Source organism: Eleginops maclovinus, chromosome 22, assembly GCF_036324505.1.
Source record: "Eleginops maclovinus isolate JMC-PN-2008 ecotype Puerto Natales chromosome 22, JC_Emac_rtc_rv5, whole genome shotgun sequence".
NCBI classification, from domain to species: domain Eukaryota; kingdom Metazoa; phylum Chordata; class Actinopteri; order Perciformes; family Eleginopidae; genus Eleginops; species Eleginops maclovinus.
In genome coordinates this window covers 14,834,702-14,859,970 of record NC_086370.1, presented here as the reverse complement: position 1 = coordinate 14,859,970, position 25,269 = coordinate 14,834,702, and the positions used below count along the sequence as shown (strand labels likewise).

Here is a 25,269-nt window from a genome sequence, read left to right as displayed (position 1 = left end):
TACAAGCTTTCCATTGAAATTAACTTCTTGATCAAATTCTCACCTCGGTGTTTCTGTCCTGGCGCTGGCCTCTCCCTCACTAGGCACCCTGAAGCAAACAGGGAATACAATGTTACTCCCAGGAGCTGAAGTCACCATGGCTTCCCCCAACCCCCAATTATCACTGGACACAGAGAGGTTGTCAGGCATCATGCCAGGAAAGAATCCACACTCCTGGGTATCAGGGTTTCAGCACACATGGGGGTGACTGTGACGTCTCGATGCAAACACTAATGTAGCCCCCTCACCATAACAAATGCATCATCCCTCGCTACCTTTCCTTAATCCCGCTAATCTGTAAGGAGTGGAAAAGTGGTTTTAAGCCCTAGTTCAGTTTTTTTTATTACATAACTGATTTAGTTTATTGATGAAGATGAGGGAAATTAAGGAGAGGAAGGCCATTTTAGAAACAGATATCATGGCTTAGCTACGTCAGGAACAACTGGTGGGCCGTGAGGTTGGTTCTTGACGCAGTGGACACAAGGGAGGAAATACAAGACATAACAGGGGTGTCAGTAGGTAAGGATGTGGTGTAAAGTAGGCAAATACGTAAAGGGGTTAAGGTTACACGGGCCAAGGTCATAGTGGGCACGTTGTTCTTTTTTTGGACAGGGGGGACAGGTGCAGCAAGCGTTTTTGTTCTCCTACCTCCGGTTGGACCTGAAAGACATAGCTCTATGCGGGGAGAGAAGGAGAGAAAGCTGTGAGCCTCTAGCAGATGGGCCAGCGTGCAGCTGAGTGCAGTATGCATGATGTGGTCCTACCCTTCGGTTGTCAAATTGACAGCAAAGGGCAGCAGGGTGGATGTATAATAAGCAGTAAAGATTGGAAGGAGATCAAAGATGCTCTCTAGTAAAGCTGCAGGGAGTGTGTGATTCTTTCTTTGATTCACTGAGAGAGAGTTGGAAATTGTTTTATACTTAACGAAAGATACAAATATCCATCACTGATCTTTTAGCCATTTAATCCCATTTGTTATTCAATGTGTCCAGTATTTTAGTTTATGACTAAATACCTTCAAAATTCTTGCCATCAGTTTCAGCTTTACTTTGTATCAATATAAAAGATATTCAGATTAATATTGTGGATGCATGTAAAGAGAAGGTTTTCAACAATGAAAGCAGGTGACATGTTCTTTTTCTCGATTGAGCACAGCTAATACAACTGATATTAAGTGTCATAAGTAATACCTGTAAGGGAAGATAAGTCATAATAATAAGTCAAACAGTTACATAAAACAACTTCCATTAATTTATCCGTCAAATAAGTTCATTTCTTTGAGCAGATCTCATAAATGCCAGTACTTTCATCATTCGTAACCCACTAGCTTTTTATTTCTTCATTTCTTTGTGACTTCCCTGCCAAAGAGAAAGTATATACCTTAACTGTTGTGTGTCAGAGTTCAGGTCTTTAAGTCTACACTGACCTGCGAACAAACTTTGAGGTGATCTTGCTGATGATCCCGGTCGAGGTGCCCCTGCGTTGCTGAGCGAGAGCCCCCGTGTCATGGGACAGTGTGGGTGAAGCCGGTGGGCCGTTGTAGGTGGCACTGCGCCGGTCTCTTAGCTGAGCTCCGTGGAAGGTGCTGCGACTGGTGGTGCCCCGGGGGAACCGGTTCTTCTCTGGGGTGCTAATACTGTGTGCAGACGGAGACGTGGAGGGCCCCCGCGGAGAGGAGCTGCAGCGTAAACATAACAGGAGAAATCACTTCATGTGTCAGAAGATGCTGTGTTAGCGGGCTTGCTTCAAATTCTATCATTTTGAAGTAAATCATACTATCATAAATTGGTAAAAATGTACCTTTTACATTAAAAAAATACACATACATTTATGCAGATCAAGCTGCTCACCTGGATTTCAGCTCTGTGTTGTCGTCGATGGGGGGTAGTGTGCTCTTTGAAGGATGCCCTGACGACGACATGGACTTGGTGTGACGAGGTCGTGTCGAGCTCATTGCAGTGGATGAGGTGCTCCCCGACACCTCGGTTAAACTGTGTACCAAGGAGGAAGATGTTTCAGAAAGAAATTGTAAAATGGGGTTTGTAATAAGGGCTTTAAAGTTAGACAGAAAAGGTCTTTGTGTGGACCTCCCCCTGCAGTTAGCAGAGCGTGTTTACCTGCTGTCTTTGCCATTGGGAATAGCTGAATAGCGGTCAGTAGAGGTTCGTTCGCACACATATGTGTTCCTGCGAGTCATTGATCCATTTGTCTGTTTAAAAAAGAAGAGTCACAATTTGTTTTAAACTTTTATAAAATATATTTATCCAAACAGCTGTTTGTGTATGTACATGTGTAGTCACATATGTCCTCCACTTGCTCACCCCCACAGCACTTGTAGTTTTCTTCCTCTCCTGCACCCCCAGAGGCGAAGCAGGAACATCTCCTTTGGAGGTGTTGAGCTCCAGCCGACGCGCCCCGTCCCACTCCTCCCTGTGGTCGCTCTCCACACTCAGGGCCTGACCGCGTTTCGTGTACGATACTGCCGGGGGCACAGAGGGGCCGACTACAAGACACACATATGGAACACCCTTACAAACCTTCTACTAAACATATCACTCCAACACAACTTTTTCAGACAAAAAAAGAACAAACAAGGACGGTGCTTTCGTTACAATAGCGTCAAGCAAAGCCACTTTAAGCCCAGATAGTCATTCAGTCTATCAGATAAAACACTCATCACCAACACATTGACTCATAAATCGTACAGCTATAGAAGCCAAGGGGAGCAGATATACAAAGCGAAGCTGTCCCTCCTCATGCTTTGAGGTGCTTTTCCTCAGGGAGCTGCACGACCGCAGCCAGCCAGCAGATGGCGCCAGACACAATGGCCCCACATGACAGAGGAGGAAGCTGCTACACAACCAGTGCAGTGTTGAGGTTGAGTAACTGATATGGTCATTTGAATGCAGGGATTATGAAATAACCATTTGGCAAAGGCAAATAGTCTGTTGTCTAGGTTTGATTGACATTTTTGCTTTTACTATAACAGTAAACGTGTTTTATTTTATGTCCTCAACAGAAAAACTGCATTTTCAAAGTTTTATTCAGCTATTTAAAGTAAGAGCACCAGTTGAGCTGGTAGAGCTCAGCAGGGTGGCCAATCCTCAGTGATTGAGAGCAACTTCCCCCTACACAGCATGCAGCCAGCAGCACTCTCAGAGCTGGGAAGGATGAGGTTACTTTACTTGGCTTCTCTACGACACCACCACCACCACCACCATCATCATCCCCACCATGATCACTGTAGCGGCGCTGCTTCTGCGTGGCCGAGATGCTGCGTGTGACCTTGGGATGGGCCGGAGAAATGCTGGAGCTGTTGTTGATGTCACTGGTCGGTCGCTGCCGCTGACCCAGGATGCTGTTGCTGAGAGGTTCACTGCCCTCGAACTGAAACAAGGAGACACTGGATGAGGGATGTGGTCACTTGACTTGATGTTTAATTACTGGTGATGATACGAGTCAAATGACCCTGACCTCCGGAGCTTTTCTGCCCAGCAGCAGGTAGGTGGCCATGACGTCATCGTACTTTGTGTTTTGTAGAGAGTCTGTGATCTCATCTTTTGGGAAGCCCATTGTCACCATGAGCTCTGTCGGCAGATAAAAGTCATTGTGAGTCACACTCTGTTTACCAAACGTGACCTAAAGACTTACTTCAAAAAACACACCAATCACGCAACATACACCAGCAGATCATACTGTATGGACATTCGGCCTGCTACTTCTGCATGAGTCCCTCAATCTACATCTTCTACCTAATGCCTGGATCTGCAACTTTATTAAATAGGGTGACATTTAAGAAAATGTAACTGCAGTCTCAACCCTTTTGTCACTAATCCTGATATATTTAAGGTCACCTCGTCCCTATAATTAGGACTCTCTACAGATTCCTTACTTTAAACAAATATATAAATATCATTAACATTTATTCAGCATTTATTTTAAATTAAAATTATATTTAAGACAGTGAGATTTGTTGTGCTTATATAATAATTATATATAATTGTATATAAGTGTTCCTTTTGTTTATGATTACTACAATAATATACTAAAACCACACACCTATTCTGGATGAATCAGCGAAGTCCGTCTCCGGCTCGATGTAAGGTTTTAGCTCCTCCTCCTCGTGACCCACATTCATCCAATGGTCTTTCATGATTTGCTAACAAAGAAACAAGGCGTCAGAGCTTATTATTATTATTATTATGCATGTCCAGTGTAATTAGTTCAAATGCAATTTCTGATAATTAATAATGACTCACGCGTGACAGTTATACAACACGACACTTATTTCAAGACAAATGGCAGAACAGACCGAGGAGAAACTAATGACTTCTTGATGAAATCAGCTGGGCAACACAACAGCGTGATCAATTGTTATTATCATTAGAGAAATCTTTAATATTGAACTTCAGCCTGGTTCTGAGTGCGGGGGTGTTATGGACTGTGGACAGATGAATGTGAATTGAACAACCACTCTTTTATTGTTTCAAAGCAGAAACAAGGTAGAACCATGATCATTAGCACAATTGTGTTTCTTACAATTTTTCAAATGTTTATTTATGAATTTCTGAATGCTTTCATTATCCACTTTAGTAAGACCACTCTTTGATCTTACTGAACACTGCTTCGAAATATTACTTCTTGATAATCAACAACAGCAGCAATTAACTGCTTTCAGATGACGCACAGCAATTGTGTTTTAAATCATTACGACCGCCTGTTCGACCGCTGTGCAGAAACATTCCTGAAGTGAGATCAAAGAACTTATGAAGACAAAGCAAACTGGGATAAATACCTCCAAACTGCCTCGTTTGACAGGGTTGAGCACTAGTAGTTTCTTCAGCAGGTTTTCACAGTCTGTTGACATGTAGAAAGGAATACGGTATTTCCCCGCAGGACCCTCTCCCTCAGCTCCTGCAGACAGACAGACATGAAATCAGATGAGAAATTCAGCAAAAAAAACTAGCAAAGAGAGACATTAATGGATTTTTCTTGGGGGGGAGACAGCAGACCAAGACATAAAACATTAATCCAGTATAGATTTGTTATGCTTAACATTTTAACAGACAATTTCCATAAGCATTTTCTGTCTCCAGTGCTCACACTCCTTGTAGCTCTGTTTGTCATTATCTCCTGAGGAAAGTATATCTCTTTAGGTGCTATATGCTTCCTAATATTCACGAGCTAGCTGCTTACTTTCTTTGTCTGCAGTTAAATGCTTGTGTTTATAAGACCTTTTAAACTGAAAAAGTATGAGTTTGTAGGCGTAAAACTTGAGACAATGAGCTGAAGGCTCTTAAAATGCTCTTTTTGCCCTTTGACCCACAAAATCAGTTTACCAGTGATTCTAACCAAGTGGAAGTTTGCGTCAAATTAGAATTAAGTCCCTCAAGGCGTAACCTGATATATTGCACCCACCCACTGTAATGGAATGGAAAGGCAGACCTAGAAAGTAATGCCTCTGGCCTTGGCTGTCGTGGTTGCATAGGCATCTCTTAACCCGGTACACTTTTTTTTGACCTGCTGGATCCACTGCAGCTTCAAACAAACCTGCTGCATTATCAAAGCACGGAGGATAAATCACTATGATGTCCAAAAACTCCAAAAGATAGATGGAGAGGAACTCTAACTTTTTCTGGGTTTAAGCATGTGAACATCTCAGAAGAGAGTTCATAAATATAGATAATAGATAGCAGGCTGTAGCACTACATTCTGCACTTGTCATTTATACCTAGTCGATTTGCAAATTCAAGCTCAAGAATTATTCATACATTTTGATTATTAAAAAAGTCTCAGAGATGCACTTGCTATTACTTTTTTTATTGGGACTTTGAATTCCTTTTCCGTTGCTACAGAAAGGGAAAAGGTCCTGGCATACTTAATTGTGGAGGACATGTTGAAGTCCTCAGCAAGCATTAAAGGAGACGTCATTTAAAAAGTCTAAAATTGATTTTACCTTTTCCTAACAACCACTTAAAGGGGAAAAAGCTTGCCATCAGAGAGAGGGGTATACATGGCATACTTTTGTACAGTTTTTCACTTGGTTGTACACCTGCAGATAAATGTGTGAAATTAGAATCCCAGCCTTCCTTCACATTTCAACACACCTGACAAATTGCTGCATAAAGTGGTCTTGATTGTCAGGTTTTTTAGTCTGAAAGCTTTCCGACCAAAAACCTGACAATCAAGGCTTCATGGAGTATTATTATTATTGTCCGTCCATCATAGTGGCTTCAATAAAGTAAAGGAGAGGCCGGGAATTTAAAATACAGAAGTGTTGCATTACGATACCTTTGAAGTTCTTAAATAATACCATCGATATGTGTTTGCCAGGGGTTAAAAGCAGAGATTTTTTATGGCTAATCAGAAATACAGTTTAAAAAGGAATTCATTTTTAAGACCTTTTAAGTAATGCATTATTCCGTCCACATAGAGTGATGCATCATGAATCAGAGCAAGTGCACACCTTCAGATTCTGTCCGTCGAAGGGCAGTGATCCGCTGACCAGTGTGTAGAGGATGACCCCGAGGCTCCAGACGTCCACCTCTGGTCCATCGTACTTCTTTCCCTGGAAGAGTTCAGGAGCAGCGTACGGCGGGGAGCCACAGAAAGTGTCCAGCTTGCTGCCCACAGTGAACTCGTTACTGAAGCCAAAGTCGGCTATCTTGATGTTCATATCTGCGTCTAACAACAGGTTCTCTGCCTGAGATGGGAAGAAAGGAGGACATCACGTCATTAAGTAATGTAACAGCACTGAGAGAACAAGATAATTATAAAGGCCTTCAGGAAGATATACGTGCTAGATACTTCTCGTGAAAAATCTGATATTAATATATCATATTAAAAGAGAGCCTATATCCTCACCTTTAGATCCCTGTGTACTATCCTCCTCTGGTGACAATACTGCACTGCAGACACAATCTGAAACACACACACACACACACACACACACGTCATTCAAGTGTATTAAATGTTAATAAAGAAAACTCTTTATCGCACTTTTCAAAAAAGTGACAGAAGTAAAGATGTATTAAACAGTTATAATAGACATAAAGAACATGGGCATTATTTTTTATTATTTTCTTTGTTAATAGTTCAGTCCATAAAAAGGGCCAATTTGTTAAGAGCCCACTTCTCAATTTAGAAGCCGAAACCAGAGAGTATTTGGGTTGGAAAGGCAAAAAAGTGAATCCAAATTAAATTAAATCAATAGGTTATTCAGATTCACTTTCAAGGTAGCAGAATTAAAAATATGTCTTCTTCATGCACAAGCATCGACGACTAATGTTTACCTTGCTGATCAAGATGCCATTCAACGTAGCTAACTTCTGCTGATGTCTTGAATATTTTCAATTACTAGAAATGTAATTACTTGTACTTGGGGGCTTCAAATCAAGGAACTGGATCAGATTATTGTCATCTTCTATCCAAAGTTCTTCCACATACAACGTCCTATCGATCCAAAGCATTTTAAATGTATTTCTCCAGCAAATGTTGGCCCAAAGTGTCTTTCATTCAAAAGTCAAGTAATCCTGTGACACCGAGCGGTTGCTACGACAGTAATAATTCCACCAACATATGCCTGAATGGCATCAATCAAATAGAAAGAAAGCTCTGTTCCTTGGCAGATACCGCCCACCTGCCTGCTCTCAGCCACACACACAAACATGTTTACCCTTCTGAATGTTGATCGATCTTGACTGTGACACACACTCCTCCTGCCCACACTGTCACACACAGTTCCTCTAAGTCATCGCAGAAAATCAATGAAGGATTTTAAATATGAACAGTGGTGGTTTATTCTGAATAGAGATGGTACTCGTGAGCTGCCGTGGATGCCTTATGGCTCTTGTAGCACCACTAGGTGTCAGAGCAGCGTCTTGTTAAGGGAGTTGTGTTCAGTCCTCCTGCTCTCTTAGGCCACGCTATCTGCGCTCCATCTTTCCTCTGCAGTCGGTGACGAGGCTGGATCTTGGTGCATGCAGTCTTCCCTCTGAAAACAGTGAATAGTATGACGACAGAGGTGTGAGCGCTGCAATACTGATGACTCACCTGTCTGAACTTGGCCCTCGCCTCCTTCTCCTTCATTCTGCCATGAGCCACTAGATAATCAAATACTTCTCCTGGAGTAGAGAGAGGAGACATACGATTATCTATCAGTATATTCTAATTATATATCACCTTAATCACAACTAGTGTTACTACAATCATGTAGTCACCATCACTATGAGGGATTTCTGACGGAGGGAAGCTTCAACTAACCTTGCGGTATACAGTACTGACATTTGTGTTATTTTTTTGCACTTGTTCTACAACCAATATTGTGGAGATAACAAGAAGGAATAGATAATTATCCAAATCTCACAGATTTATCGGATATGCATTATGTTTCACTCACCACCGCTGGCGTACTCCATCACCAGATAAAGTGTCTTCTCCGTCTCAATCACCTCAAACAATTTCACTGCAGGAGCAAGTGAGGAAATGGAAAGAAAAGGAGAAGATAAAATAAAGAAATTAGATATAAAAAAAGAACAATGGAGGTTTTGTATAAGTATTAGCCAAGGTTACTGTTGTGGTTAGAGTTCCTTCTTGCATTAAAACGGATCAGAGTCTAATAAAGTCTTAGAAAGCCAATGTTTCCTAATCTAAACAAGAATTTGCATGTAGCTTATGCTAAGATCTTCACACTATTGGGTCTTTCTTGATTCTGCTAGGATGAAAATTAAAAACCCTGAACAACATATCAGAATAATAATATTTAATACATCAAATAAAGACAGGACATCATAACATTGTTATTTCTTTGATCCTTTGAGTAAGACTGGTTCACCTGGGTGCAATGAACTGGTTTGATTTGTAATTCAAATTGCATGAGAATATGATTGATAAACTTCCCTCAAAGCTGCTGCAGGCCCCTCAATGAACTTACCTATATTTGGATGATTCAGTAACTTCATTATTCGGACTTCCCTGAAGAGCTGTGGAGACAAAGGGTCGACATGACTGCTGATCTTTGTCTCTGGCTGGGAAAGCACTGTGCGAGCATTGACTCAGAAAGTGAGATATGAGAAAGGAGCCACAATAAACTTCAAAGTTTGTGTGCGTGAAACACTGGATATGGAACATGAGACAACCTGAGGATCACGGGATACTGTGCTGGTTAAAGCAATATGAAATATGCAGTGATAACTTTGCACTAAACCCTGCCCTACACAGATAACGATAGAGTTACAACTCTACTGACATGCTGCAGTCCAGCCAGCCGGCCATCAGAACAGCCAGTCAGCAGCACACAGCACACCCCTGCAGAGCAGCACTACAGAGGCTTTACGGCCTAATGTCATTATCTTTCCATGAACATGCAGAAAAGAGCATGAAAAAATACTTTATACCTGCAATTCTAGAAAACAAAACAGAGTTTGAGTTCCTTTGCAAAGTAAAGATAAGTCTCTCTTTGCTTCAGATATAAAAAGTAACTATCCAGCCTGATGAGAAACCTCTAATAGGAAAATCACATCCTATAGTTTTGTTTCCAAGTATAAAAGCTGAGATTCGAGAAAAAGAATGCAGAGCCATCATCATTTAAAACTTTGTCTCCTCACTCCCGATGAGGACGTTTATGTCAGACGAGCCCCTGCAGCCACTTAGAGGTGCTGTTGAATCATTTACATTCTGCTGATTCCCAGTCGTGCTCAGGCTGCTTGAGTGTTAAATTTCAACAATCGCTCGACTGGGATTTATCCGCATCCTATTGCTACCTGAGACAGAATACAGATTTTGCCATTTGCTGACCACTTTGATTAAGTAAAAAGGTCCTGAGTGATCCTGCTTTCATCTCCTGTCTATTTTTAAAATGAGAAAACTGACAATCACTCTAGCCCTCCGCTCTGTGTCGTTATCAAATATGTCAAATTAAAAATGAGTGGACACATGGTGTGTATGCCAGTGTGTGCATCGTTTCAAATGGCTTTTTAGTTCTTACATAAGTGCTTTGATAGTCTATGTTTCTAGGTCATCGAATACAGCCATTATACCAGTGTGAGCAGGCCCTCTCAGCTACAGTCTGCTTCAACAACATGCAGGTAGCCTCTCTCACACCTCTCATTCTTTCCTCTGTCTATACTTGCTCTCCTGCCTCCCTTTAGCTGTGTTTCTGACACTTTCTCATCTCATTAGACCCCACACACACACACACCACACACACACACACACACACAGCGAGCTGCTGCAGAGAGCTTCTACATATATCATGTTGTCAAAAATATCCCAAAAAAGACAAGGATGAGAAAACCAACACAGATGTATTTCCCTTTCTAACAAGCATTGTCTGTGCAGTCAAATGCTGATATAGCTTATTCGTTTGTGCCATAGATCTCCATTGTTGTCCAAACATGACAAGTGAGTCACATTGTTGCACTGGGTGACATCTGCCTTCATTACATGAACATCAACATGGTCACTGTGGTCATTTTGAATACATCACAAATACTGTCCTACCGGTATACGTAATCACCAGAGCGCCAAATGTGTGTTTATCTACAGCTAAAAATAGTTCATAGTCAATGAATCGTTTACATTCGTTTGAATAAATGTTGCAACAATCAGCAGTGCCCATCTAGGGAAATCAAAAGTATTGAGAGCAGGTTAAACAAATTCATAGTTTGGGGATTTTTTGATTGCAAGTAAAACATAACATTTGCCCAGGCTCTTCCACTGAATAACGCTGATGTGTGAACAGATTCAAGGGTAACATTTTCTATGCACTAACACACGCTTTTGAGCACAACTTCTAATTTTTAATATTATATCAAATAAAAGTTTATTTTAAAAGCCCAATATCACAAAACACATCTGTCTCAGTGGGTTTTACGATGCGATGCGATACCATACGATACCATACCATACAATAATACTTTAATGGTCATATAAAGTCTGAAATTTGACTTGCAATACATAACAAACATTTAACATAACATCACAATCCCCGAGAGAAGCATGCTCAGATCAACAAACATGAATGACAGGGCTAATAGAGGACTCATGTCTTATAAAATAGTGTACATGCTAAAACTATATCTTTATATACTTATAGATGTAGAGTGCACTTGGCATTCAAAATGTCCAACATCGTCTGGCTCTTTCATGTGATTTCTTGCATTTTCTGTTAGGATAAATATAGTGATCTATCTATCCGTGTATTTGAATAAACTTAAGGGGATATGTGCGAATGCAGATTTTCTAGTTTGAATTCGTCATGGCACCATGTTTTTGTCACCCCTGATTGGTTCAGCACGGCGAGCTGCTCCTGTGTGACAAACCCTGCTCCATATTCAGGAGCTGCCATGTTGGCCTGAGAGGTTCCCCCATGGTAACAAAGTCAATTAGAGTGGAAACACACTGACACAATAACCAGAAGCGGTCCTGCAGTACATGAGAATAAACACAGGTCAGAGCCTCAGATATTACGCCTCACGTGCTTTACCATGTGACGCATCCGTCAAGACAGGCCTCCTTTATTATTCTGAATGAGTGATGGACTAAAGGGTCAGTGTTTATCTTCATCTCTTATCTCTTTCCCCCTCTGCCTCTTTCCCCCCTCTCTCACTTTCTCGTATGCGTCATTGCCCTAAAGCCCTTCACATGGGAAGCACGCGTGCAGCCACTTGGAAACCGAAATTAGAACAAATAGGAGAAGGACGGTGGAAAACTGCATCAACAAACACAATCCCTGTCAATAACAGCTCAATAGGGATGTGAACACCATGGAGGCTGAGAGAAGATAATGAGTGTGGGATCTTTGATCCGGTCCGCTATTAATATCAATAATATCTGCAGGCACTCCGGGGAGGCACAGCGTGGCATAAAGCAGTTTATTAAAGCTGGTTCTGGAGAAGGTGAGTGAGCATTGAAAAACAGAGCCAATTTCCTTTGATACTAAATTACTGTCTTTTAAACTAAAACGATTCAAAATGTAAGACTCAGATGATGAATTGAGACAGCGATTGAAGAAAATGATTACAAGAATAGATGCAAAAACAAAATGCAGCCTCACAAACATGAAAACACACCGTTTCCGATGCGCCTGAATCTCAGTAGTCTGTGCCAGTGACCTACTTCCATTCACCCAGGGGCACCCAGACTCCCAAACTAGCCTTAATTACAGCAGTCCCCATGCAGAAGGAGCAGGACAGCAGATATCAGACTGGGAACGCTTACAGGAACTGGCTGGACTATTTCAGTCTGCTGCTCATTCAACATGGAGATTATTGATGAGTAGCCAGGAAGCCCTCATCCCTCTGATGAGTGTGTGTGTGTGTGTGTGTGTGTTGCACATTTTCAGATGCATAAAAAAGTATTTCAAAATACCATATCATTAAATAACCAGTACTTGCTGTTTGTTTTTTAAAGAAATGCAGTGAGAGACAGGGGGAAAACAGACGGAGGGATCCAAAGTGTCACTTGAAGACAACCTGTCCTGTCCTCCACTCCTGAGGGTCTGAAAATAACCCTCCCTCCTCTCTGCTTTGGCAAAGATGTGCCATATCAGATTCAACATCCACAAAACCAAGGGACAAAGACCCCATTTGAATTCAATGGAAGCCATGAAAGTACATACAGTGCTCAGCGTAAATGAGTACACCCCCTTCGAAAAGTAACATTTGAAACAATATCAGACGTCCAGGTCGCCCACGGAAGTTAACACCTCGACAGGAGCGTCTTCTGATGAGAAGGGTGGAAGAAAATCGGCATGCAAGTTCACTGCAGTTATCTAAGGAAGTAGAAAGCCAAATTGGGGTGACTATTTCCCGTGACACAATACAGCGTACACTGCAGAGGAATGGCATGCATGGGTGCTGTCCACAAAGGAAGCCTCTCCTAAAGCCCAGGCACAAAAAAGCCCACCTAGAGTTTGCCAGGGCCCATGCTGACAAAGATGAAGACTACTGGGACTCTGTACTCTGGAGTGATGAGACCAAGATAATTGTTTTTGGAACTGATGGCTTCAAAACTGTATGGCGTCGCAAAGGTGAGGAATACAAAGAAACATGCATGGTGCCTACAGTGAAACATGGTGGTGGCAGTGTCCTTATGTGGGGTTGCATGAGTGCTGCTGGTGTCGGGGAGCTGCGTTTCATTGATGGCATCAGGAATTCAAAGATGCACTGCTCTATACTAAAAGAGAAGAGGCTACCATCACTCCATGCCCTTGGTCGTCGTGCACTTTTCCGACATGACGATGATCATAAACACAAACCTAAGGCCACTGTTGGATTTCTGAAGAAGAACAGGGTGAAATTGATTCAGTGGCCAAGTATGTCTCATGATCTGAACCCAATTGAACACCTATGGGGAATTCTGAAGAGACAAGTTGAGCATGACTCTCCATCCAGCATCCGGTCTCTAAAAGAGGTCATTCTTGAAGAATGGAATGAGTAGCAAAATGTTTCCAACTAGTTCATTCCATGCCTAGAAGACTTGGTGCCGTCAATAAAAATCATGGAGGCCAAACAAAGTACTAGATGTAGTAGTTTTTGTTGTGGGGTGTACTCATTTTTGCATCGCCCTTATTTGAGTAAAACTGAAAAATGTGTAATCTAAGTTATGTTATTAACCATCAAGTTATAAGTTAAACAGATGTTATATAAAACTTGGTCTTGTCAACATTTTGAAAATTGTTTTTGTGTTCCTTGAGATATTGTTTAAAATGTTACTTTTCAAAGGGGGTGTACTCATTTATGCTGAGCACTGTATGTACTTTCATGAACATGTGAACGCATGAGTATCTTAGCAGCCTCGACATTTGATTTGTTTATGATTCACCATGGACAATATTGCTGTTAGTCCAATCTCATTCCCTTCATCCGAACTAGACCAAAACTCCTGTAGCGCTTGGGCTTGACAGCATTTCATTAATGCAGAGTGACAAGCGCAAGATTGACATTAACAACAGCTATTAAGAGAGCGCCATCACGGCCCTTTGGCGACTGGCAAGAAATGCACAATCTGAAAAGAGCATGGTGTTTCGAACGCTTCCTGACTGCACTTATATATATTACGTATATAAAGACAGTAAAGCTGAAGGTTAGCGAAGTAGTCCTTAGCCACATCGACAAAAGAGATTTATATTTTTGTAAGACGCTGATAGTGTTTCTGTTCCATCAAAATTTGCAGACTGTTTGGTGTCACCGCTCTTCCTTTTTCCGAATGTAAATGTTGTTTGTATTGAAACAGCTCGGCTTTAATTTTGTCTGAGACGGCCCATCCATCATGTCTGCTTTTGATTATATAACCCCTTCATACTTTGTAGATGTGGTCATTGTTAAAGCGATGAAAACTGTTATTTACAGATTAGAACACAAGAGCGATGGGATGGTGGGATTGAGAGCAGAGCTTGCTGAGGGAAAGAGGGGATTAACAGAGAGGCCTATTTTAGGGCTAAAATGCCTAAAAACCTTGACAACGCCAACATCCCTGACCACGGATGACATGTGATACATTTCCTGTGTGGGATCTGAGGAGGTGCTTCGGTAGCTCAGCTGACCTCCTTTCCTGTGACACTAAAACCACCACAAAGTCACACCAGGGCAAAGAGCGCCAATGGGCCACAAAGGAACTGAACTTCATCCTAACCTCATGACTCATGTTGGTTGCTAACATCCTTTTAAAATAAAATAATCAGGGGGTAACACCAGACTGACAGAGATAAGAAACATAAGGGATAATAACAGAGGCTATGAACCCCACTTTAAATCCTAGTTTAAGATATCCAAGAGGATGTGTGTATGAGTGAATTACTGGCTTCCCACAGGTACAGGAATGCATCAATGTGTGTGAAAATGTTGCCAAATGTGACTGCAATCCTATAAAACAAGAAAGGTTCTGCCAGCCAGAGCCATGAGCATAACCTGAAGGATTTCCTGTGAATTTCTGTATGTGTGGCTGTATAGGATCTGCCAGTGGGCTGGCTTTAGCTGCAGTGCCAGATGGTGTACTCACAGCCTGTCTCCTCCAAAACCATAAAAATAGAGGGATCAGCGGCATTTTGACAAGCTAACATGAAAGAGTCGCCGTAAACAGTGAGTGGGGGAGTGATGCATCCAGATCAGCCCGCTGAAAACTCACTCACCCAAACTGATAAACAAACAGGGTCATGAATAAAAAAAAACAACAATCCTGAAACAGTTTATTCTGATTGAAAGCTTGGTTTGACTCTTCCTCAGGTTGAGCCAGAGTACAACATGCAGAACAAGAGAAGGAGACAAGGTTATGCTGGACGCCAGAAAGTCTTTCAACCTCTACTGTTTAGCATGTACAAAGCCTGAGTCACTGAATCGATGATCGTGACCGTATGTTTATACCCTCTTGTAGAAACAGCTTGGTCAGCTAAACAGAATGGCTTTACCAACCATAAAATGTACACTAGGGTACAATCAATTTCTTGTCCAAGAAACCATGTTGCAGAATTGCTATTACTGTGTTGTGATGGCTGTCAGAGGGGGTAATCCATCCTAAGACAGAATTTGTGATGGACCTCTTTAATTTTACATCTATTCATCATCTAATTATCTTGCTACTCTCCCAGGCTGAGAGTCACGATGGGAAATTAGAAAGCAGAGCAACCATGAAACCCTCAGGGAGCGTAGGAAAATTCCGTCTAGACTCCTGAACATGAACAAAACAAGCAGCCTAAAGACTAGCCCATTGAATACCTTGCTTGTAAACAGCTCCAAGACAGATTTCCAACTAACTTATCAAATAAAATATATAATTTAGATGTTTATTCTAATGATTATATATTCTAGCCATCCACAGTAGAGCTTTTACGAGCATAGAAGAGGACACTGAGTCAATGAGCAAATCGATTCAATCCAGGAGTCGACTGCTGCATTAGAAGACGTGCTTCTGCAATGCAGATTCTGTAAACCATCACAGCAATTCCATAGTGCAGAGCAGAGGGCATTAAACTATCAAACTACATACAGTTGAAGCACCATGCAAACATTATAGTGTCTTTACACTCGGATACAGTTACACAAACACACACCAGACAAACATCAACGTTCATACAGGATATTACGCCAATTTAACTCGTCCTCCATAAGAGTTTCCAGTATTGACCCTCTCAGGTCTTCTGCAGCTGACATCTAAAAGGCTCTCTGAATAATTAATCAGACAGATCCTGATTGGTCTGCAGACTCGTATGAAACATCTGCCCCGCCCATCACCAGGCAGCAGACAAGCCCACACACCAGGTTCTTAAACCAATCGTGACCCAGACAACACCCGAATCAGTGAAGTCAGTTTATATGCAGTCTTATTGCCAGACACACTCTCCAACAACGCCTCTGAATGTTCATTACCCCACTGTGCCTGTGCAGATTAGAAACCACACAATAGTCTGTTTAAACAAAAGAGTTCACACAATTCTTCTCAGTCAGATGAGATGAGTGCAGAACTTGGGGCTTGAAATTCTCGCAGCGTCTTATTACTGATTGGCTGAAGAAATGCTGTCGGATCCCATTAAGATCTAAGGCAATTACATATTTGTTCAAAACGTCTGGAGCAGAATCATGCCCCGATAGTCTTGTTTTATAGATTTAATTACAAGTTGGATCAACAGCAAGTTGAGGGTATTAGCCCTCGGACAATACCACTGTTGATAACCCAGAATAAAGTTCCTTGCTGACGTCACGCAGACCAATTTAATTTGGTATGGCAGACATTTTGGGATACTGAATGTTGTTTTTATTTTGCCATTAGGACTTCTTGCTGCTGCAATTTTTTCTCAATAAGATAAGATGTACTTTATTTATCCCAAATTGGGAAATGATTACGTTGCAGCAGCATAAAAAACAAGGCAACCCGGCAACTTTCAGACACATAGTGGCCAAGGTCGACCAAGACATCAACTGGCTTATATGTGGTGGTCATAACGAGAAAATGCAAAGGTTTCTTTAAAGTTTTGTTTGTTGAAGAGTAACAGTTGAAAATGGGAGACAGAGGGGATTACACTCGTAAAAGCTCCCAGGCCGGAGCATTCAAACCTGTGTCTTGGGCACTGAGACTAAGCTCCTTTGTGGGTTTTTTTCATCCTTTACATAACACTAAAACAAGTGAAGCTGGGATGAGTCACAGTGCAATAATGTCCAGACCACCAAAACAGCTATCCTGTTGGCCAGCTGGACACCTGCATTATTTTGGGACTCATGATGCTTGCTCATGCTGAAGCAGGACCGCTTTCCTTCCAGATGGGGTAATACACCATGAGGATTGCATGAGCGCGAGTGCGTTTAATCAGCAGAAAGAGATGGATTTGGACTCAGTAATCAGGAAACGGCTCCAAACACTTCGTTGTAATTGGTTATGACTGCTAGACAAGGGTAAGTGACAAACAGGCAGGGGTATTTTTAGCTGCTCCTGACCACATACCAACAGAAAGTCCAGAGGAGGAGGAGGGGGGGGTTGGGGCTGGATTAAACAAGGCTTGTGGTCTCTCCTGACTTCATCTGATTACATTATGTAAAACAGCACATCCTGAGTTCAAAGAGCAAAGAAACAAAAGCGGCTCCGACTCAGGAATGACTAATGGCAAAGCCATGAGCGCTGTAACCAAGACATTAATGTTACCATGTGGCCATAAAAACACACACACACACAGACACACAGACACACACTCACCTTCTGTAGACTGGTGGGATTTAGCTGGGTTTTGTCTATAATCTTTACCGCCACCTAAAGACAGAGAAGACAGGAGGACAAAGACAGAAGAAGAAAGGAAGAGTTGAAATGATCTATCCTCATTATTTCACTATTCTTCAAAACATTTCACAGCTGGATCTGTTTAATCCTGAATGCACCTCAAAGCTCAGTGAATTGTAAAAAGATGTCACTGGCAAAGATAACATAACGGATGTATTTGTGGATAATGATGATAAATTGATGTGCATCTATTTTCATTTTCATCCTGCAGCATGATTTATGAATAATCAACGAATCATTTGGTCTATAAAATGTCAGGAAATGGTTTACAAGGTCTGTTCCAGTTTCTTAAAGTCCATGTGTGTCCTCAAAATGTCTTGTTTTGCCAGTTCAAGCACAAAGACGTTTAGTTTAATAAGATATAAAACAAAGAAATGCAGGATATCTCCATATTTTAGAGACAACTAAAAGCATGTTTTGCTCTTATCTTATCTAAACGCTCCATAATCTATTATCAAAAATAGTTTTCTTCTGTGTTATTCAGATCAGAATACCTTTATTCGTCCCATAGAGGGGAAAGTGTTACAGCAAGTAAAGAGCAAAAGATATTTTAATATTAATTAAGAAGCATGCATATATATTTTAAAGATAATATGATTGTTCGAGTAGTCTTTGTAGCCCGGACTAAACAGATGACTCCACAGGCGGTCCTTGTGTCCCTGCAGCCAGGCCGGTGTTAGTGCGTAGGACTCTGCAGGTCGGTGATCTACTGTTCAAGCCAGATCTTGCTAGGCAGCAGTCTGAACATCCATCTCTGTAATCACTCCAAAGTGCACACTGAAACCGAGCTGCTCCCTTTACTTTCTGAGAGCTCAGCAGCTTTCAGAGCAACTAGCTGAGCCACAGTGCAGAATCACCAGAAGCCCATTTATTATGCTGATAAGTGATGGACAGAGCAGCTTTAATATATAACTGTATTAAACTTAAATACTGCATATGGTATTTTTATGTGCACAAAATGATTGAAAGATAATTGTAGTTTTATTAAACAGACCTAAAAATGGCTGACTAAATACAAATATCTTCAATTTTTAGTCTAACCAAAGGCACTTTCCACAAGATCTTTTTTTCAGCATCGCTGAAGAGAGTGAGGGCTTTAAGAAAAACCCACTTAACCCACTTTGGAGCTGCTTGGGCCTAAAGGGGAGTTTAGACTCTTGAACTGTGTCCTTTCGGACCATTTCACAAAGTAAAAACATTTAAATGTGTTGATGTTTACTCTCTGTGGCAGTGTTTATCAATGGTAGTCGAAATAAACTCAGATTGAAGCCGTTTTATTTATTCCTCTGAATTGCTAAATTGGTCATTCTAACCGCGTTTAAAGAGTTGTCAAAAGCACCAGTAGCTTTGCATGTAGTAGCCATGCTATGAGTACTTTGAGCTAAATGCTTACTTCAGCATGCCAACATCACATCCATAATGCTAACCAGGTATAAGGAGAGTAAGTGTGTGGCACATAATTAAAGGTTTGCAGAACCAGCAAGTTATAACGTCATCTTTTATTCTATTAAAATTCCCTGTGGACGTTTATTCAAGACTACAGCTGTGAGAGAGGACTCCTAAGCAAAGATTTTACCTCCTATATGATGTACTGACGGCAATATAAACTTGGTACACATCTTCATTATACACGATGACAAACAACACAAGAACCAACTGATATTTATATTACATCCTAACTGAGGTCACTCTACTCAGTAAAAAGTACTAAGTAGAGTACAGATTGTAAATAAACAGCAAGTATAAAATAATTCATGTGAAGATAAGAAATACCAAGAGTTTGTAAGGATGCTGAATCAAGAGCCACTGCAACACTGACTGCTGCTGTATATCTGTTCTCAAACAGTAAACAGGTTCATAGTTAAACTGTGAAGACTCAAGACTTGAGTATAGTTAGCTCTTAGCTCTGTCTTTGTCGTCCTGTTTGTTTAACTATTCACTAAGATTCTGACGCATTGACCTCTGACCTCTCTTAAGTTGTTGGGAAGGGGAGAAATTGTCTTTTGAGATAAACGATATCATGATAGTGTTACATGAAACCATAGCAGCACCTTGTGAGAGTTTAATAAGCATGCTTCAGTGGAGGCAGACTGTGGCTCTTATCCCAAGCTACCTGTTATAGGGAAAAACCATGAAGCAAATGCTGAGTCACGACAGGGAGAGTGCAGGTTATTTTGACCAAACAGGGTTTCCCCAAGAACTACAAATCAAGATGCATTTCATTTAGGCTAAACTGAACTCCATACAGACAGCAGGGTGGTAGCTGTGAAAGAAATAGAGTCTAGCCGGGAGAAAAGACTGCAGAGAGCTCACTGTGTGTGGACACGCAGCAGAGCACAGGTGGGGTCTATTTGCAGCCTGTCTCAGGTGGGCAGGGGCACCGACAGACCTCACTCCCCTCCCCTGTGTTTCCTCCGGTCACGGACAACACTCAGTTGGAGGTTTGCATGTGTGTGTGTGTATTTGTGTGCATGTGTTTTCATGTAAGCCTGCAGGTGTCATAGCTGTCCTTGTATGTCACTCTGTTGTTAACCTTCCAGTCAGCGATGTTCATTTCCTTTCCGCTACCCTATTCCAATGTTTCCCTTTTTGTTTTCAGATTGATTTGATGAACAAGCGGATGGCATTGGCTCATATGCCAGTGTGTGTTTTCTGTCTAATGGCTTTAAGGTTGAATAATTGAGTCTGACAGTGACAGAAGGGCAGACGAACATCACTGTTAATTATTCAGCGCGTTCAAAACACATGGCCCATATGCTCTTCACTGTATGCAGGATGTGTGATCAAACACGTACATGTGAATATTCAGCCAGAAGACACGGGAGGGTAACGGAGTCATATCACATCACTTGCGTGCTGAAGAGCTTTACATATTCATCTACACTTTTATTTCCCCGAGCTCTTTTTACACAACCACAGGGTCATGATCTCTGTGAGCTAAAAGGAACTAATGCAGCAGGGAATAAGGATGTATCTCTTACACACAGAAAAGAAAGGCATTGCTGTTGCTAGAAAATAAGAGTATACATAAAGTCTACATATTATTTCATTGTCAAATGTATTTCTTAACAAGTATGATTTTGAGTGGTCTGTCCATCCCATTCTTGATATCTCAGAAACAAATAAAGGGATTTCTTCTAATTTTGCAAAAAACGCACAAGCTGCCCCCCAAATAAACAAATCTTTTTTATTTCTAAACTGCTTTACGTTTCACTAAGACAAATCTAGTAGCAAAATATACATTTTTCTAATAAATCATTACAATAACATTTGGTAAAATAAAAGGAGGATGAGGTCAAATCTTTACGATACAATTTGAAGGATTTTTTTTGTATTAAAGTGAAGAATAATAATATGTCATCACCCCTCCCTAGTGGGTTGGAGATGAGGGCATATGGTACAGGCACATTTTTCCAGCAGTGCAGCTGAGCATGGGTGTGTATGTGTGTATGTGTGTGAGTGTGTGAGTGTGTGTGTGTGTACATCCTCACTCTCTTCAGCAAATAGAGGACACTCTGTCACCCAGGAGTGACTGCTGCTCTGTCTGCACAGATGTCTTTTTGAGGTTTTTCTACAGTGGGAAACATTTTTTTATTTATTTTTTTAGCTGCCAGAAAATGTTTGTTGGAAGGAGGCTTCCTTGGTTAAAGCTCAGATAGCATCGGTTTTAGTGTGTTATGTTCTTTCCACCTGTTCTCTCTCTCACTCTGATCCATGTCTTTGCATTCTGATGAGCCAGCAAGGGCACTCAGGCACACAAAGCAGCGGCTGACCTTCTCTGCAAACAGTGGGCAGCATAACCAATATGCCTGTTTAACATTAGCATTAGAGGACGCAGAATGGATCTGCCATTAATCTGACCTGGGAACATGTTCCAGCTCTCCATACTCTAATATGAGCAACACAACAATGAAAATCAGAGGTTTAAAGGTAGCAGGTGGGTAAATAAAACAGACATGAGAGGATATCTGAGGTGAATCAGCCTAGGCCTGCTGAGTGAAAGAGACAGAACAGATCTCAGATCATTGTTTTCTCCTTCGGGTAACAGGAGCTTTAATTACAGACACACCAAAGCAGGGGATGTCTCTCACTCTGACAGGTCATCAGTGTATGGCCGTGTGAGTGTGCGAGTGTGTGTGTGTGTGTGTGTTTGTGTGAGCACGAGAGAGACAGAAAGAGAGAGCTTGACCTGACCTGATTGGGGAACTAATATGGTCGAGAACAATATATTTTCAATATATTTTCAAGAGATCTTACATCCTCCAATGACTTAGGCTAAGCCATCAACTTGGGCTCTTGGAGGTTGTGATGGAGGCTTTTGAATATTTTTCTTGGCAATTATTATTGATCACTGGAGAAAACAATATGAAGAATAACCAATAACAAAAGTTCTATAGAGCTGCAGGCCTAAGCATTTATCAATAAAGACTGAGGCTGACATGTTTTGGGATGAACAATGTTTTGTATACGGATAAAACAACGATACATCTATGATTTATAAAACACAAAATAAATCTTGTCTCACCTCTCGTCCAGTCAAGACATGTCTTGCTAGTTTCACCTTGGCGAAATTCCCCTTCCCAATGGTCTTGAGGAGGCGGTAATTGCCAACATGGGGGTGCTCCTCCGTGGAGGTAAAAGAGTTGCGGCATCTCGGCAGACTGTGGCGACTCGCAGATTTTGACGGCGGGACTGGGGGTTCAACAAAGCCGTCCACCGACGAGTGCTGCAGGGGAAAAGTCATGCAAGTTGAGATCATTTCTGTGTGTGCCAAAGGGGGTACATTAGCTGTGCAGACACAGGTGAACCCATTAACCTTGATCCAGATTCAAGTCGGCGATCCTTTACTTGACATTTGCATATGTGTGTGAGCATATATATACTGTACATTTATATGCAAAACACACAGTAGTACTCTGTATGAGAGACAAAGTGAAACTTTGTTGTGGAGAATCAGGTTCCCTTCTCCTCTCTGTGACACCTTAACCTCAAACAGACTTTATCAGCAAAAGACAAGATTCAATATCAACCTACGACTTTGAGAATGACCTACTAAATGTTCAGGGTGAACAGTTATAACCAACTACAAGCTCCACAGCCAAACCCGTTACCAACAAGTGTTCCTGTAATACGGCATGTGAAGGTGACTTAGGAACAGCTTGCTATAAGTACAGCGCTGGCACCGGCCACCGCAGTCTCTGCTGGTGTGTCTCCTCTCCTCCACGGCAGCTGCTGATGTCAGTCCAGGTCAGAGATCCCATGATCCTCTGCTCCTGAGCACCACACCCAGCTAGAGAATAAAGCCTTCCTCTGGTTACCCAGGCTCCCCTGCTCCCGTTTCAAAGGGGAAACGCTACACCCTGCAGGGTGAGCATCACCTTAGCGAACAGACGTGAGGGAGAGCTACACTGCAGGATTCAAACACCCCCTCAGTGTCACAGTGTGTGTCTATGTATGTGTGGAGGGCAAGGAGAAATGATTAGATTAGATGCCAATCAAAGTAAGCATTCTTGTTTCTAATGCACCAGAAATCCTCTTGTAGGTCTCCATGGCAGAGTAGCTGGAACTGTCTTTATTACATTTGTAGCTAATAAATGTCCTCATTAAAGTGCTGTAAGATCTTTCCTTTAACTTTTAAATCCGATCTATCATGAGGCTAGTTCATACATACACTCACGCTGGCTCCAAATTCTGTTAATGGACAAAGGAGGATCTGGAAAGGCAGCACTTGATTAATACACAAAGTTTGTTTCATTTAAATATCCATTACCTCCCAAGCAGTGATGTTATGTCTTATGGGAGAACGTACACTAACAGAATAAACCATACCTGCGCAGACACACAAACATAAAAATAAGAAAGCTGGGAGAGAGCTTCTTCTATTTGTTGCACTTAAAGCCACTCGTCTCTCTGAGTAATAAGCTGTTATGCAATGCAGTTCAGCTGCTAGTGGGCCCTTGGGCTGCATGATGAAGTCGAGCAGAGGCAGGCTAGGCTTGCTGGCTTGAGCCTGTGCTATTGAAGCAGAGCCTTAATAGCCGCCTAGCAGTCTATGTCTATGAAACCTAAAGCAGCATTACATGGTACATTAGCACTCGTGCATTTCTGGATATTGGAAGAGATTGACTAGATAGCTGATAAAATTTGAGTTCAAGTTATAACTTGCATTTCCCAATTCAAATATGTATAATATCACCGGAAGATGAATCATACAGATAGTCTAAAATAGGAGATCCAACAATAGAGCCCTATTTTTATTACCTGAGAATAACCTTTAAAAGACTGCTTCTGGCTGTTTCCACTGCTGCTAACACAATATAATCTAAGGAGGCTTTAGTGTGTGCCTCGTCTCGTTTCCAGGAAATTCAGACAAACCTAGATATGTCAGAGTCTGTCAGCATTCACACAACAGCTCTCATTTGCACTGATTTCTAAAGATGTGTGCTATTATGCTGTGCTTTGTCAGAGCCTGAGCTGCAGGGTGGACGTTCATAGACATTCCTTCACACAATGCACGAGAAATCTCCAGCTATTTATTTAGCCAGTGAATATCTATATCTGTAACAGTGTCGTGGTAGCAGAATTGTGAATAATACCACACTCCCTCCTCTTCCTCACTCCTCTTCAGCGTGCAGTTACAACAAGGCCCAATAGGTGATGGATGTCACATTGCGATGCTACCAAGCGTTGCCATTGAAAAGTAGGGCAACATCCTCCCCCACCCTCCCTAAATATTGACGTTGTGGACTAGAAAATACCCCCAGTTGCACGCGTGGAGCAACACCATTTTTTCCACAGGCAACGTTTTCATTCTCAACACTAACATTTAAAGCACAGCACACTGACGCAGTGCGTTGTTTAGGCTAGCTGTATTGTGTACAAGAACTGTGCTAGACATAATAAACCTGCAGCTTTCTGCTCGGTTATTCGTGGTTGTGTTCCCGTCAGAAGGAAATAAGATAAAGAAGTGCTCATTGGTCGAGTCTCTCTGCAGCACTAGCCTCTGCAAGCACTGCCATAGCCCTGCACCTAGCAGTGCGCCAAAATAGCCAGTTAGCCAGGTCACATTATTCCCACCCCACGGACGGTATCGCACCGGTGTCCCCGGTTAACAGCACTTACGTTCTCGGTGTCCCGCTCATTCACCGTGGGCAATGGCGTTCTGGTCGACATCTTGTGAGTTTCGCAGGCCGCTCAGCAGTGCAGCGGGCCGGGCAGAGCAGACACGGTCCGGCGGGGAGAGAGGTGCCTCCTCGGTCCCCTCTCTACATCCCCTGTAAACACCGCAAACAGCGGCCTGTTTACCGCAGCATAGCGCTAGCAGGGCCAAGGCGGCACGCCAGATATTCTTATTGGCTTTGTGCACTTCCCCTCAGGTAGGCTAGTGGCAGACAGAAAAAGGGAGGAAAGAGATACTAGAGAGAGAAAGAGAGGAGGGGGGCCGGCCAGGAAGATGCGTCGCGAACA

At 42.0% G+C, this 25,269-nt stretch overlaps 1 protein-coding gene across 1 annotated transcript in view; it reads right to left on the bottom strand.

Annotated features, from left to right (window-relative positions):
• Positions 1-25,269, bottom strand: part of LOC134858758 (serine/threonine-protein kinase MARK1-like) — a 26,971-nt gene extending 1,702 nt beyond the window's left edge. The window contains 19 exon segments of the mRNA XM_063874848.1: positions 44-88; positions 688-714; positions 1,466-1,717; positions 1,890-2,030; positions 2,157-2,248; positions 2,361-2,542; positions 3,225-3,426; positions 3,514-3,626; positions 4,099-4,198; positions 4,835-4,932; positions 4,935-4,953; positions 6,506-6,742; positions 6,904-6,960; positions 8,092-8,162; positions 8,438-8,503; positions 8,972-9,020; positions 17,722-17,775; positions 22,328-22,528; positions 24,925-25,269. Coding sequence (XP_063730918.1) covers positions 44-88; positions 688-714; positions 1,466-1,717; positions 1,890-2,030; positions 2,157-2,248; positions 2,361-2,542; positions 3,225-3,426; positions 3,514-3,626; positions 4,099-4,198; positions 4,835-4,932; positions 4,935-4,953; positions 6,506-6,742; positions 6,904-6,960; positions 8,092-8,162; positions 8,438-8,503; positions 8,972-9,020; positions 17,722-17,775; positions 22,328-22,528; positions 24,925-24,975 — 2,057 coding nt within the window. The 5' untranslated portion in view covers positions 24,976-25,269.